At 34.3% G+C, this 15378-nt stretch overlaps 1 protein-coding gene across 2 annotated transcripts in view; it reads right to left on the bottom strand.

Moving 5' to 3' along the window:
• Window positions 1-3838: 3838 nt before the first annotated feature.
• Window positions 3839-15378, bottom strand: part of LOC575977 (probable gamma-butyrobetaine dioxygenase) — a 47908-nt gene continuing 36368 nt past the window's right edge. For both annotated transcript variants that reach the window (XM_030998585.1, XM_030998586.1), the window contains exons 12-15: window positions 12271-12324; window positions 10688-10756; window positions 7478-7582; window positions 3839-4508 (exon numbers count right to left, since the gene is read on the bottom strand). In XM_030998585.1, coding sequence (XP_030854445.1) covers window positions 4401-4508; window positions 7478-7582; window positions 10688-10756; window positions 12271-12324 — 336 coding nt within the window. In that variant the 3' untranslated portion in view covers window positions 3839-4400. The remainder of the gene's footprint in view (window positions 4509-7477; window positions 7583-10687; window positions 10757-12270; window positions 12325-15378) is intronic.

Genomic DNA, 15378 nt, shown 5'->3' with positions numbered 1-15378 from the left:
CTTAGACAGTGTCAATGATTCTGGCAAGTAACAGCCTTTCAAGTAGCTTGTAGATATGAGATCTTGGATTTGTTGTCTGCAGGCTTCTTTGGCTTCAGAATGGCCATTACTTGCATAGCGGTCTTTCATTTTGATGGAATAGTGGGTAGAGAAAATAGAATGGCTTGTAGCCAGGAAATAGCTTTGTGGATGTTATCATTGCCTAGTGCTTTGCTGGACTTTATTGATTTCAGTGCAGTTTCAACCTCATCAAAGGCTTTATACATGGAGGTTGAATTTGGAGTGGACTTGAGGAGTTTCTTTATCTCAGAATTCACTGAGTGGGTTTTGGCCTCAGTGGTTTTATCTTTCCACTTTCCATTGCTATCAAGGACTGAAGCGATGGAGTTTGCAGCAACAGGACACTGTTTCGTTCCCTACAGCTTCTCTTTCTTCAATGGCCTTGGACTTAATTTCATGAATCATGGCAACATATTGTGAGAAAGACGTAGTGAGGCTGTGTAAGGGAGTATAACAGAGAAAGAGAGGGCGGGAGGGTGATGGAGGGAAAGAGTGGGGAGGAGATAGGGAGGGAGAGGGAGAGGGGGAGGGAGAGAGAAAGGGGGAGGGAGAGAAAGAGAGAGAGACAGAGAATCAGATACAAAGAAACAGAGAGGGGAAGTGTACAAACATACAGAAAAACAGGGGGATAGTGTTAAGAATTAAAATTCAGAAACGTAATATACAAAAAAAAAATAAAACCAGCCTCTTTTCACAAAATGCAAATAGACATCATGATAATCTAAATGTCCAATATATAGTTGATTTATTAGTATCCACATAAATACAGATTTACATAGTTTATCATCAAAAGCATCAAGGTCGGATCAACATCTTTCCTTGGGAACACATCCAGGTACATGAATTGTGTAGGCTCTTTACAGTAATTACACAAGGACCTCTATCAAAAAGAGGCTGTTCTAAACAATATATATATATATATATATAACTTGTCAAAAACTTGCTCAATGTCCATCAATAAAATTAAATAAAACATGGAAATTGCCCATGTGGATTTTTTTTGCATGTTGAGAATAGCATAGACGGTTTTGAAGCACAAAAATATTAAAATATTTATTTTTCAGAAATTTTGATAAACAATGGTGAAAGTTTTTTTAGAAATGATTTATGATATGCCTTTACAAATCTCTATTTCATCAGTCGGTTGAGTATGCATGTACATTACTTCTTTTACCTTTTGTTTTTAGTATAACATGTACTCATCATAATTGTATTGGGTTATGAACCTTGATTGATGATTATTTAGAAAATAACTTTTCTTGATTCCATCAGAAAAATTTCTCTGTAACAGAACTTTACTTATGACGCATGATGATATACAATACTTTTTTTCAGATACAACTGTGGTTTGGGTGTCTGTTTAGTATCTACTGAGTGGCAATCAGCAAATGTATATTACAAAGCATAATGACTATCAGAGTGTCTCCTATACAAGAAAAATAACACTGAAACATGTGAATTTATATAAATGAGTTTTGAAAAAGATACTCACAAATTTTCTAAATAAAATAACTCTATGGTTATCAGGGAACAACAAACAGACCAAAGTCAGACTTCAATTTCCCGGATCAGAGTCTAAAATTTGAAGGATTTAATACACCTCGCCATCTTAACAGATAAGTTTAAGATAAAGAGTATGAAACAAGGTCATAGCATGCATGTGAAACATTGTCTGTTTGGAGCAAGACTGAACAGTGTTGACCCATATTATATTACACAGAGTTAACTCCTTTCTCGTTCCAAACAGATAATTTATCTTCTTTACATTCCAATTCATGTTAATCAGGTGAATGAAAGTGATGAATTTTTAAAAAAAATATGACAACAATTTAAGTTTCTGTACAAATGTAGGAGGGTAATTTTCTGTGAGCAAGAGTACTGTCAATGGTGTTCGTAGAATAGTCTTGGTTGTTGTTACATAAAATAAAAATCATCAATAAAATCATTTTATATATGATAAGATATAATCATAAATAACATATTGTATTAGAAATCTTCTCTTACATGGCTTTAATTACCATTAAACAATGTAATATATAACCTGAGTATTGCAACATGAATAATATAACGATTCCTGTATTCACAAAAAACCTTTTTTACAATGAATGACAATACCATCAGCTAATTATGTAGATATTGTTTCATTTATTGTTTCTTTTTTTAATGTTTACATTGTTAATCAGACCATAATTCTAAGATGCCTATAATTTGACAGTACTTTAACAAATTAAGATAATACTTTTGGGACTATATCCCCCAATAGTAATACTAAAATAATAATCTGTTTGAAATAAATGTATGTTTTAAGACATTGAAAACCATTTTCAATTTCCCATTGGTCAATCACATTGAATATGCATATACTGGCTGTCTTTGCTTCATGTGTAGTCATATAAATATGAATATGTGGGTTTAGAAATGAAAAATTTAAATTTAATCTGTAAGCGTAACATGAATTTCTAATAATGAAAATACCAACAGATTGAACTGTGCAAATTCATGAATTTCACATTTCAACATGAAAGATTTCAAACATTCATTTCATACAGAGTTGCATGATAAAATTAATGAATCAGTATCTTTGGCATCACTAATCATCATTATCCATAATCAACAGTTAAGTATTCATATCTAGTAATTTTACAAATGACCATCATTACTTATCAAATCAATATGTTCAATTAGGGCTTCGCTTTGTTCTTTAAATTGAAACATTTGGCTTTTTGATTGACCTTTCCATGGCATTGTTCGCATGATTTTCATTTCTCTATGGTCAATTGCTACAATTAATGGCGATAAGAATTTGATTCATGAAAAACTTAGATGTCAAAGGCACAAGTAATTTTGAAATAATAAATTCACTCAATGATGATTTTATGAGAGTTATTCTAAAAGACAAGGCAAGATATGACATCATAAAAATACATCTGAATCCTTCCCATAGTCCACTTGCAAATTAATCTCTTTGAAACCATGATAAATATCATCTCTCTATTCATGTCTGTCGGCACTTTTTGCAAAAATGTGGAAAGATGCCTTTGAATACAAACAATGTCTAAATAAGGCAAACATCTTGAATTTTCTTGCCCCACTCTGCAATAAGGGAGTTTACAGATAGCACATGGTACAAATGACCCCAAATATCCACAGATCTTTTACACATGGAGAAGTTCCACTTAGAGCATATTAGAATGATAACTGCCAACGTCCTAGATGTGCTTCATGAATACCTTTTTGCTTGCCCTCTTGAAAAGAATACTTCCACCTGCGTATCAAAGAATGTACCGTTGGTGCATAAATGAATAATGTTACATAACTTTCATGAGCGCATATCCAGTATTCATCTCTGTGGGGTTTTACCTTTTTGGTACAAATGACCTTTATCTGCCCATGCACAGATTGTATCTGTAAAAAACCTTATTGAGTACAACCTTCTGAATGTTCATTACTAAACTTTTCACATGAATGCTACAGCAAACAAGAATAAAACCAAAGCCAGGGGGGTGTTTCACAAAGATCCTAAGTTGAACTTATCTCTAAGTTGGACTTAAAAATTATGGAAAGCCATTAGCATCTTTGAAAATATTTTGTAAAAGTTATTTTGAAAGGCATTAATTGTTTATTCAAATCATTCATATTGTCTATCATCAAGGAGATTTCATGTTCTGGATGTGGAATTCATAAAAAGTCTAAAATACTTGAATTTCTGCTTTTGAATATATTTCATTTTAAGACTCCAATGGCTGTCAATAATTTTTAAGTCCAACTTAGAGTTAAGTTCTACTTAGGATCTTTGTGAAACACCCCCCTGGTATGCTTTTTCAAATATCACAATATCAAGAAAAAGACAGAGAGACAAATGAAGCAAATAAATTGAATCTATGATAACAATAGAAGAAAAACAAACACAATTTCATTTACATGATACTCTTTGATGTATCACAGCTACTACCCACCCCCCCCCCCCTAAAAAAAAAATTAATAAAGGTTCTATATGAAGGAAATAAACAATTTAAAAAATGATTTGGAATACACTTGCAATTGTCCAATAATTTGAAAATCATCCTTAACCAAAATATATCCAAAGTCTATGGACAAAAACAATAATACCTTATAAATACTGCAGGTTAACACCAAGTTTGAGTACAAACTGTGAAATTAATTTCAAATTTACAAAGCAACTGCAAACAGGTCCAACTCTGCAAAGAATCACATAATTTTCTCAGACTTGGAGTGATATAAAAACAAACTCAGAATATGATACATATTAATCACTTCAAATTACCCTTTCAAATCCTCAGCTCCTCTATGTTAATATTTCTAAAACAATTACATGAGGTTTAGAACATACACTGGTTACCAACGCGCTTAGCAAGCTGCCCCAGGCCTCTCTTCTCGTGAAGATACTGGACCTTGCTACGGAAGTCATCAATATTCACATAACATCCCTGGATAAGAGAAGAGCAAAGAAAATAAATATGGATCAAGTAGAAGTCAATATTTTCTCATAAACTGAAGGAAAAATGCATCCCTAAAGAGGGTATCTCACTAAGTGGCGAACGCTTGCGAACATAGCGAATTTGGGGTATGCCAGGGTTTGTAAAAGGTTGCAAGAAAGTTTGCAAACAGTTTTTCTTGTTGCAAAGAAATTTTGAACATTCAAAAAAGCGAACCCTGATTTTCGCCAACATTCGTCTGAAAAGTTGGCGAATCCAAATTCGCAACGTTCGCAAGCATTCGCCGCTCAGTGAGATACCCCCTTTATTATTGTAAAGCTGAGAACAAGCAAAATGAAAAGAAAAATCTTCTATATTTATTAGGTTTGAACAAAATGGATGGTTGATTTATCAGCAGATACAAAGTAGGGGGGGGGGGCACTTGTCATTGTTGTGATGTGCAGCCATTGTCTCATCTAAGCTGCGCAGTAATTGAGAAGCTAGTACACTCATCCATAGGAATCAAAATGTGATGATGGTCATGATTATTGAAGAGTTTTGAGATTTGGTGAAGTTATGTGTGATGGGTTATACAATACATGCTTCCCAGATACAACTGCTCGATGGTCAATGTGTTACACTAACCAAGGAGGTAGGCCTTGCTTTTTAAACTAAATACCTAACTTCAATCTTGGACCAAACATTTTATATTTAATACCGTAAACCTACCCTAAACCCACTTCCCACTCTAAGCAGAACAATTGTAGCTAGGGCAAATGTTATTTCGAGAACTGTGTGATGGAGTTTGTTTGTAAGGATAGGCATTCTTTATACATGAATTAATCATTATCAAACAATACCAGAGGCTGTTAGTAATCAGCACTATAAAGTATTCCAGCATTCCAGTATAGTTGGAACAAACACAAATCATGAACTTGTTTATAACTTTTGTCCAAGTAAAGCACACTATCTTCATTTTGTACTATGGGGGGGGGGGGGGGGGGGGGGGTCATGAGAACATTAAAAACCAAACACTGATGCAGAAGCTGATATGTACATGTATAATCAGATATATATGCATGCTAGGTACAGAAAACCCTTTGTGTACAATAGACTGATGGCATTCTAATCTTTAAGAGGGTATTTGCTAGTACACTGTACAATTTAAGAGAGGCAAGGTTCATGAAAGGGTAAAATCCCATGGCCCTTAGCAGCTGTAAAAACCTGACAAAGGCCAGGCAGGACACACCTGGTACAACACACTTAAGTGAGGGTTTCATATATAAATATTCTGATTAAATAAAATAAACATACTATTCGCTTTAATGATGAGTGCATCATATTTTTTTTTTTCTTTTCCTCAAACGCAGTCTTTATTTGCATAATTCCATAACTGAAAAAACTTTACAAGGGCATGACTGTCTTTGTACTGCACATGCAAATATGATTCTACCAGGGGCAGGGTGAGAGATTGGTAGGATGGGGATTCCCCATGGCATATTTGAGGAGCAGTTAGGCTGAAATAACAAAGAGCGCAATCCATTATTCTCTACCGTTGAGGCAAAACATGCAGACATGGCATGTACATGGAGGGAGAGAAAGAGAGAGGGAGAAAGAGAAGGGGGTGGGGGTAATGACCAAATCAAAGTTTTATGTGGAGTAGGTATCTTTTTAATTAAAACAATTTATGCACCTGTTAAAGTATAAGAGAGGTATAAGTTAAGTTGTTTGTGGTGTAATTTAACTGCAAACATGATATCCATATGTATTATGCAAAACAAGCATTTCAGCATTTCAGCATAGGAGAAAATTAAAAAAAAAGGTTTATACTATTCAGTTTACAGAATATATTTGATGTGATGACTGGTATATAAATGTATCTATGGGAGAAAAAAAGAGGAGAGAGAGGAGAGAGAGAGGAGAGAGAGGAGAGAGGGAGAGAGGAGAGAGGAGAGAGGGAGAGAGGAGAGACGGAGAGAGGAGAGAGTGGGAGAGAGAGAGGGAGAGAGATATAGAGATAGAGAGAGAGAGAGAGAGAGATATAGAGAGAGAAAGAGAGAGAGAGAGAGAGAGATAGATAGATAGAGACAGAGAGATAAAGAGACAGAGAGAGAGAGAGAGGGAGGGAGGGGGCTCTTTTCAACGACATCAATGAGCTGCGATCCTTCACACATCCAAGGATTGCATTAAACTGAACAAAGGCATGTTGTAAGAATGATGTGACAAAAATTTGTTTGACTGTAAAACCTCAAAACCACAAAACAAATATAAGTATCAATTTCAAGATGGGCCCTTTCTGAGTGGTAGCGACTTGGAACATATTCACACAAAATGCAAGCCCTAATTTAGTGGACCAGACCATGTAATTGGATATTAATAGAACTGCAAAAAAATGATAGCAATTTGATTTTTTACCAGAGCATTTCACAATACCGAGTAACATCTCTACACAACTGATTATGATCATGACTTGCATTCATTTTTTGATGTTTAAAAAAAAAAAAAAAATATGACAGATTAATGTATAACAATATTAAAGATATATACAATCTACTTGATGGTCGCATAACGATTACAATGAAGAGAACATTTTCCTTCACATGCAAATCCAGATTTAATCATTAGATAATAACAGAATGATTGTAATGATCTCACACCAAAAAAACATTTTAAGCTTTCCATTCTCTTTTTATGTGGAAAACTAAAAGTTTATTTTTATTTTCATTTTCAAATGACATTGGTCGTCATGTAAGAAAATCAGTAGCGAGTACAAAAAGCTTGTTGGGCAATATCTCAAGAATTAACTAAGGTGCATGGAGATAATTTCGATATTCTTTTACAACTGCTACCTATAAAAACATTTTTCTTTAAAAAATAACATTTTGATAATAATACTTGTATAATAACACATTCAGCTTGAAGCAACAGGTAGCAAGCCTGTAAAGAAGACAACCAAATTGTTTATTTCACATATTACATACCTTTAGATGTCTAACGCCACCATTCTGCTGGAATTGCATTCTACCATGGAATATTCTCCTGTTGTTAAAGATAACACAATCTCCTTGCTGCAACCTATAGGAAACCTGGCATAAGATAATCAGAAGATATGATTTTAGTCAACATAATTGCAGCTACTTTACATTCGGAAAACACAATCGCAAGGACTTTCAAGAAATTAAGTCAAGGGCAATTCTGATACCCTATTGAATATATCCCATAGAAATCATGATCAGGGACCCGTTTCACAAAGCATTTTTTAAATGACAAATGACAAAAATGAGTGACAAATCTGCTGATATCCAATCAGAAGCAATGATTTCATTAGCTTATAACAAAAACTGTCATTTGTCACTGATGAAAAGTTTTGTGAAACACCCTCCAGATTCTAATGCATCATTGTAATGTTTGCACATTTTCAAAAAGTGATAGAAAGAAAGTTATTGATAGTGCTGTGGGATAACTTTTTTTTGAAAGTCTTTGTAATCGTGTTAGAAATGCTTGTTGAATTGTACAGTTAACAGCTATTGGGGCACCCCAGGAACAAAATATAAAAATTGCAAGTTTCAGTTGAATACAGATGATGAAATATTACAATTTTGAGGTCATGACACTGTTGGAGGAATGGTAGTGGGAAAGACAGATTGAAAGAGAGGCAGAAAATTCAAAGTAGGTGAAAATAAAAACATCTAACAAACAGATTTTGGTGCGAATGAATATAAAGTTAAAATGATGACAAAAATACTTGAGAATAGTATCCATCATACTTTTTAAAGACCCGTCAAAACACTAAAATAGTCCTGGTGGTACTCATTCCTTATACAGAACTATTCAATGTTTTTTCCATTTTACTCTAGGTATTGTATGTGTGGCCAAAGATGAAAAAAAATATCACCTGGATTTCATTTTCCCTCATTAAATAACTATGTTACATTACTTGCTTTGTTGCAGTATTACAACTGAAAAATCAATTCATTCCACAAGGCACAAGCCATTAGGACAATTTAAATACAGCTGAAAAGCTTGAAATTAGAATGTAACAATAAATTATATCTCAGCATGGGTGCCCACTGAACACATCAGAGTCTTTTGTCAATTGCCAGCATGTAATAAGTACAGAATTGTTGATGTGAAATTATTGGCAGGTGTGATACCTACACCAAAATGAGCTTCACTCAACAGCTGCAGTCTGATGCATGCCTGCCAACGTTTGAAGATAAGAAATCTGTACCCATAATAGCGGGGTCTGGGGAGGCATACCGCAGCAGGGTCAAGGAGCAGCGCCCCTGCAGGGGTACAGGCATACATGTAAATGAATATTGAACAGGCGATCGCACAGCCTTACCATGGCCATGTATGCAGCAGCAATGTAACTGGCAATACACAGTAAATCTGTACCAAAAAGCGAATATAAATTTGGTGCTTGATCGTGCAGCCATTCAACGCTCACAACACGCCAACTCTCAAATCGCGGCACGTAGTAAAACAAGCCAAATTTGGCTATAAAAAAAATAATTGAAAAAAAGTATATTTAGTCATTTAGACTTTTGAAAAATCTGAATATTCTGATTAAAGATAAAGTTGAGTACTGGTAAAAAAAAGAAAATTATTTCTCACAGAATCAAACGAAACTTACACTGAATGTTCAAGATTACAAATAAATGACATGTGCCAAACGATTTTGGAAGAAAATGTATACTGGCTGAGTAATGAGCATAGAAAGACAAGGAATCAAGGTAGTACCAACCCCGACACAATGCGTGTTGTCCCATACATAGCTTTCTGTGTATGTGCTTGTTACTTTACCAAGACTCGGTCAAATTTATTATGATTTTGATGACTCCAGAACCTTGCAGTGCACACCAATACTTACATGCTACATGATCAACTGTTTCTGATCCTTTCCACACCTTTTCTTTCACAATGCAATCGCATTACCAGTACTAAAGTTTATCTTTAAATCAGAACAGTTGGCAGGTATGCTGATGTAGTATGTAAAGTTAATTTTGAGAGCAATGAGAAGCTTATTAAGGGGAATAAAGCCATAGTGCAATAATAAGACAGCACATACATTTACAATGATAAGAGAGGGGGGAACACAACATATACACTGCCTTCAATCACTTGAATCTTAATAATCCATCATAACTCAAATGTATTGATTAATGTAGATGCAGTACATGAGGAGGTATTTTTGTATTTTTTGTCATTTTTAATTCATTTGTTATCATTATTGTTTTGCTGCAGACCCTGGTTTGAGTTTTAACATGAATATGTGATCGCAAGTCATACCACCAAATACTAACTCACAACATCTTTTGGTCAAGTATGGCTAAACCCATAACATGTCAGATTTTAGAAGTATTAACAATCCTGACCTATGAAATGCTATTCTAGGTGAGCAATAATTCTTTCTCACGGTAAACTAAACAAAAATGATTCTGTCATCACCTTTCATAGAAAAAAAGATGCAGGCGTACCTGGGTACACCAATGACAATAGAAATTGGACACACATGGGTATTCCCCCTCTCCTCCACAGAGTTTGTTTACTTTGAGTGATGTAATCATCCAAACATGGAAGGGTGTGTGTGTGTGAAATTAAATTAATGGGATATTGGGATTAGTCTGCATTAATCATGTAAATTTGATTGAGTGTTTCATTCAATAACTCTCCCATACTTAATGCCAATAACTTTATATTAGTTAGTATGGAAATTTAAGATAAACAAACAAAACCTATGGTTGAGATTTCATCTTAAAAAAAATATCCAAGGTACTTGTCTGGCATTCTTACAGAAGCAAGCAAAATGGTAGGGGTCTAGGACCTGTATATACCACTTTTCTTCTCAATTTACTCAATGGTAAGATCAAAAATAATGCAAGATGACCAATCACCTCAATATTATTTGTTCTCAGATACTAAAGACAAAGAGAGCTTCATCAGAAATTACAGCTCATGCTTTTTTTGCACTCCTCTGCATAACTAGGAAGATAAATGGTGAATGATTGTACAGAAAAATTGACATAAGTACGTTCTAAAAGAAAGGAACAAAAAAACTCTGGGTTAAAAGAAAACATATAAGATGCACATGGAATTCAATTAGTCTTTTAAAACTTATTATAGAAGTAAAAAAGGAGTAGTTTTCAAAATCTCTATTGTAGAGCAAAAGAAAGTATACAGAAACTTACCACTTTATTTGATGTTTCTAACTGAGTACTAAATTCTCTATAGGCCTCATAATATGGTTCTACATCCTCCTGAAAAAAAATAAGAGAAATGAAAAGAAATTTCATGTTAGATTACAGATGGTCTGCAATCTGGATGATGGTATTTAAGAGTGAGCTAAAGAGAGACAAACGTATAGAGGCAGGGAGCTAGGGAAAGAGAGAGGGAGAGAGATCATGCTTGCACATTTTAATGTTGAGGATTAAGGAATGAAAAAAGAAAAAGGAATTATACAAATGAACAGAAATGCTTGAGTCACAGCGAGGGGCTTGGGCTTCAGATATGAAAATAGATAGAATTATACTCCAATGGATAGGGTATGACCATTCACCCATAGATGTATCATTTTAAGCACATTCCATATGTATGAATAATGTCAAAGTATTTCAGGGAAGCAGATCAGCATAGATTACTTTAAAAAATTAACATGAACACAGGGAGAGGCTATAATCCACTGACATAAAAGAGTGTAAGCGTGTGGAAACAATATGCAGAATAATAGCCATAGGAAGTAAACAATTAGCAAAGAGTATGTTAAATGGCTAAAACCTTGAATTATATGGCAAAGTGCAGATATTGTGCAGATCTGAGACTTAATTATCACCGGTCGACTAATCATGCACATAAAGGATGGCCAATGGTTGAATGAACACAGACAATGAAAACAAACATTTAAATTTTGTCAAGTCACACCATCAATCAATGTCAGTTCGACAAAAGAAGTTTAATGGAGGTACCAACAATAAGAATTGATACATTTGCAACAGAGGTAATAATCCACTTTGGTACGTCAATGTTTTTAGTATTGTAATGTAAAGTGTTATATGCATTTTTTTTTTTGGGGGGGGGGGGGAGGGGGGGGGGGTAAAAATGTACACAATTCAAGCTAGGCTGCGAGACAGATTTTGAATAATTATACAGTATTACAGTTAAAACAAATTAAATTAAATTATAATTTTTAAAAGCTTCTTTGTTCATGTTGCTCATTATTTCACACATGAAATGAACAATACATGATGAGAAGGGTGTTCATTGATAGCATTCTCACAGAAAGAGTTCCTGCTCTTCTAGCTGTCTGATAATAGCCACCAAAACTTTACATCTAATGTAACCATAGCAGCAACAACAAAATGTGATATACATTGATTTATAGCACCCCCACGTCCGCAACCTGGTGACTAGCCCGCGCACGCCAGCTATTTCCCACTCCTGACGACGGATAGTCAACCTGTTTGAAAGGTCAAGCCCCTCCTACTACCCATCCTCTATAACCGGAGCTATAGTTCTCTCTAGAAAGATTACTAACAGTCCTTTTCAGGACTACACAGTACACACACACTCAAGAAAGAAATATTACAGACAGTCCTTTCCAGGGCTCACCAATCCTCCCCCTCCCCCCCCCCCCCCCCCCCCTCTCTCTCTCTCTCTCTCTCTCACACATGGTGCAACTGTAAGCCTACTGATATCTGCATCACCATGCAAGCCGATATTTATAAGCAGCACATTGAGTTTTGTTGTAATCATTCTGTACATGTTCTGTATTTACCTCAGGTACGGCGAGGGGACCTTCAAATGGTGGGGACCATGTAACTGCAGTTATCTGAAATGAAATGAAATAAAGAAAAGAAAAAATAGTTGGTAATGTCACTTGTCAGCTAAGAACAAAGAGCAGAAATGTAACCTGGAATTCTTAAAAAAGCTGTTGGTGTTGGTCTTGAGGTCCATAGGTCTCATGAATCCTCAGAGGACTTGTTTTAGGAAGATGCCCAAAAGCGACAACGTCGGTCTTGTGTGCGGCAATGGTCCATGGGCTGTCATGATGCAGTAATTGACAAAGGTTAAACTTATCAAATGCTACCATAATGTACATTCATATGTTATAAAATAGCATGTTTAAATATTACCATCTAAAACAATCAAATGAATTGGGTGATTGTAGCACTTTAGGTCATGTTGAAGGACTATCAAAACTGGCCTCAACAAGGCTAGAAAATCTCATGAGCATGAATATAATGACCACATTTGGGACTTCTTGCACAGTGAAGTTCCCTTACTTTGTAAAAACGCTCACGTTATTGTACAAAATGTTTGTTTTCCAAAAAACTAGAAAAAATCAACGATAAAACAAATTCTTAAAGGACAAGTCCACTCGAAAAAAAAACTTACTTTCAATAAAAGCAGAAAAATCAGAAAAAACCAATCAAAAAAAGTTTTGAAAAAGTATGTAAAATTATGGAACAATGAGAATCACAACACAAATTGCCAAGATGGTTATCAGTTTGTGACGTCATGTCCTCACTATTTATCAATTGCTCTATAATTATGGTTTAATCCCATTAATTTCCCTTTTTATTCCCCAAAACTTGATTTCCCCATGCCTTTGCCCAGGTTATATGATTTGTATCATATTGCGTGCATGACATTTCACAAAATCTTTTATGAACTTTGAAGAATTTATACTATTTTCTGAATATTGTATATTCATAATTAGTGTATCAAAATTCACATTTTTCATGATTTAACTGGAAAAAAATACTCTTTATTAGTGCATCCACACAAAAACATATTACTATTAATCTAACTTGGATGCTGGTGTGAAGAAATAAGGACTTCTTGCACAGTGAAGTTCCCTTAGTTTGTAAAAACGCTCACGTTATTGTACAAAATGTTTGTTTTCCAAAAAACTAGAAAAAATCAACGATAAAACAAATTCTTAAAGGACAAGTCCACTCGAAAAAAAACTTACTTTCAATAAAAGCAGAAAAATCAGAAAAAACCAATCAAAAAAAGTTTTGAAAAAGTATGTAAAATTATGGAACAATGAGAATCACAACACAAATTGCCAAGATGGTTATCAGTTTGTGACGTCATGTCCTCACTATTTATCAATTGCTCTATAATTATGGTTTAATCCCATTAATTTCCCTTTTTATTCCCCAAAACTTGATTTCCCCATGCCTTTGCCCAGGTTATATGATTTGTATCATATTGCGTGCATGACATTTCACAAAATCTTTTATGAACTTTGAAGAATTTATACTATTTTCTGAATATTGTATATTCATAATTAGTGTATCAAAATTCACATTTTTCATGATTTAACTGGAAAAAAATACTCTTTATTAGTGCATCCACACAAAAACATATTACTATTAATCTAACTTGGATGCTGGTGTGAAGAAATAAGATTCTTAAGGAGAAAATAGGAAATTTATATCATCAATATAAAGAAAATAATTAGTGGATAGTGAAGACATGACGTCACAGACTCATGAGTGGGTTGCCAATTTGTCTAGTGATTTTCAAAAAGTTTTTAACGTCATTATAAATTCATAACTTCTTATTAGTTATCCAATCTTGCTCAGACTTTTTTTGATTGGTTAGTCTGATTTTTCTGCTTGAACTATTGAAAGTAATTTATTTTTGGAGTGGACTTGGGCTTTAACATACAATCCTGAAATCAAGTTGGATTTGACTTTTTCTTCTTCTACAGTACACATGTAAAGTAGTTGTGTTTAAAACACACAACTCTTTATGCCATAACCCCTGTTGCCCTTGGGGTCCATTTCAAAGGTTTATTATCAATGGCTACATACAAGACAACGTGATGGAATTTATGGATGTACAGAGATGAGGCCGTTAAATAAGTTTGTATTATTCATGTATGAAGCTGGATAAACTGCCTTCCAAGACGGGAGGATAGCATGATCTGCCATTTTGTGGTTAGACCTTTCAATGGCATCAAGACTGGCTGGAAACTGTATTCAGAATAACATCTTCTTCAATGAATTTGAAGAATGATACTTATTTTGAGAAGAAAATCTGGATGAACTATGAAACATCCCCAACATGGGAAGAGTCCTCAAACAGACCCCGATAAAGCATTTACTTTAATAACAGTTTATAGCTTCAAGAGAAACTATCCACAAGCAGTAAAACAAATTAAAACAAATGGATTCTCTCAAAATGGAATTATCAATACTATATTGATAAATGGTTATATCAAGGGTTCAGATTTATTGTTAAATATCAATAAATATATATTTATTTATCTCATTCGCAGAAAAATCCTTTTTGTTATATACTCTTCTGTGACATGTACATTGCATATTACATGTATTTACACAGTATATCTCTAGATTTACTGGACTTTATTATCTTATTTGAGATCACAGAAAAAATAATCAGGTCTAATTTTAGACAGCATCTTATCAATTCCAAGAAGCTATTGTGTGCATCCCCCAGAATCTTGCACATTCAAACGTTATCTCATTTACTCTTGAAATAAAATTTATTGATAATTCTGTTTGAGTGCCCCCTCTGTAAGACAAGAAACAAAGGTCAATATTCATCAAGAGTAAATGCAAAAGACCAGTTAGGCCTTGTACAAATATTTCTAGAAATTGTGTGTTTTTGAGGATAATAAACATTCAAGTTAGGGAGATTTTACACTGTTTAAAAAAATGTTAACTTCTTCTTATTACACATCAACAAACCCATGTTTCTTGCCACATAAATAAAACATGTTTACTGGGGATTCCCAGTGACCTAATTTGCATGCCTAATCAATTTCCTCTGACCTCGCACTAAAACCTTTCTTCGGCTCATTTATACAGTTCAAGGCTACAACAGGCTATCCTATTTTAAAAACTCC

The sequence above is a fragment of the Strongylocentrotus purpuratus genome, unplaced genomic scaffold (assembly GCF_000002235.5).
Source record: "Strongylocentrotus purpuratus isolate Spur 01 unplaced genomic scaffold, Spur_5.0 spur5_scaffold_5, whole genome shotgun sequence".
Taxonomy (NCBI): domain Eukaryota; kingdom Metazoa; phylum Echinodermata; class Echinoidea; order Camarodonta; family Strongylocentrotidae; genus Strongylocentrotus; species Strongylocentrotus purpuratus.
Note: the sequence above shows the minus strand (reverse complement) of the source record. Positions and strands in the feature narration are given on the sequence as shown.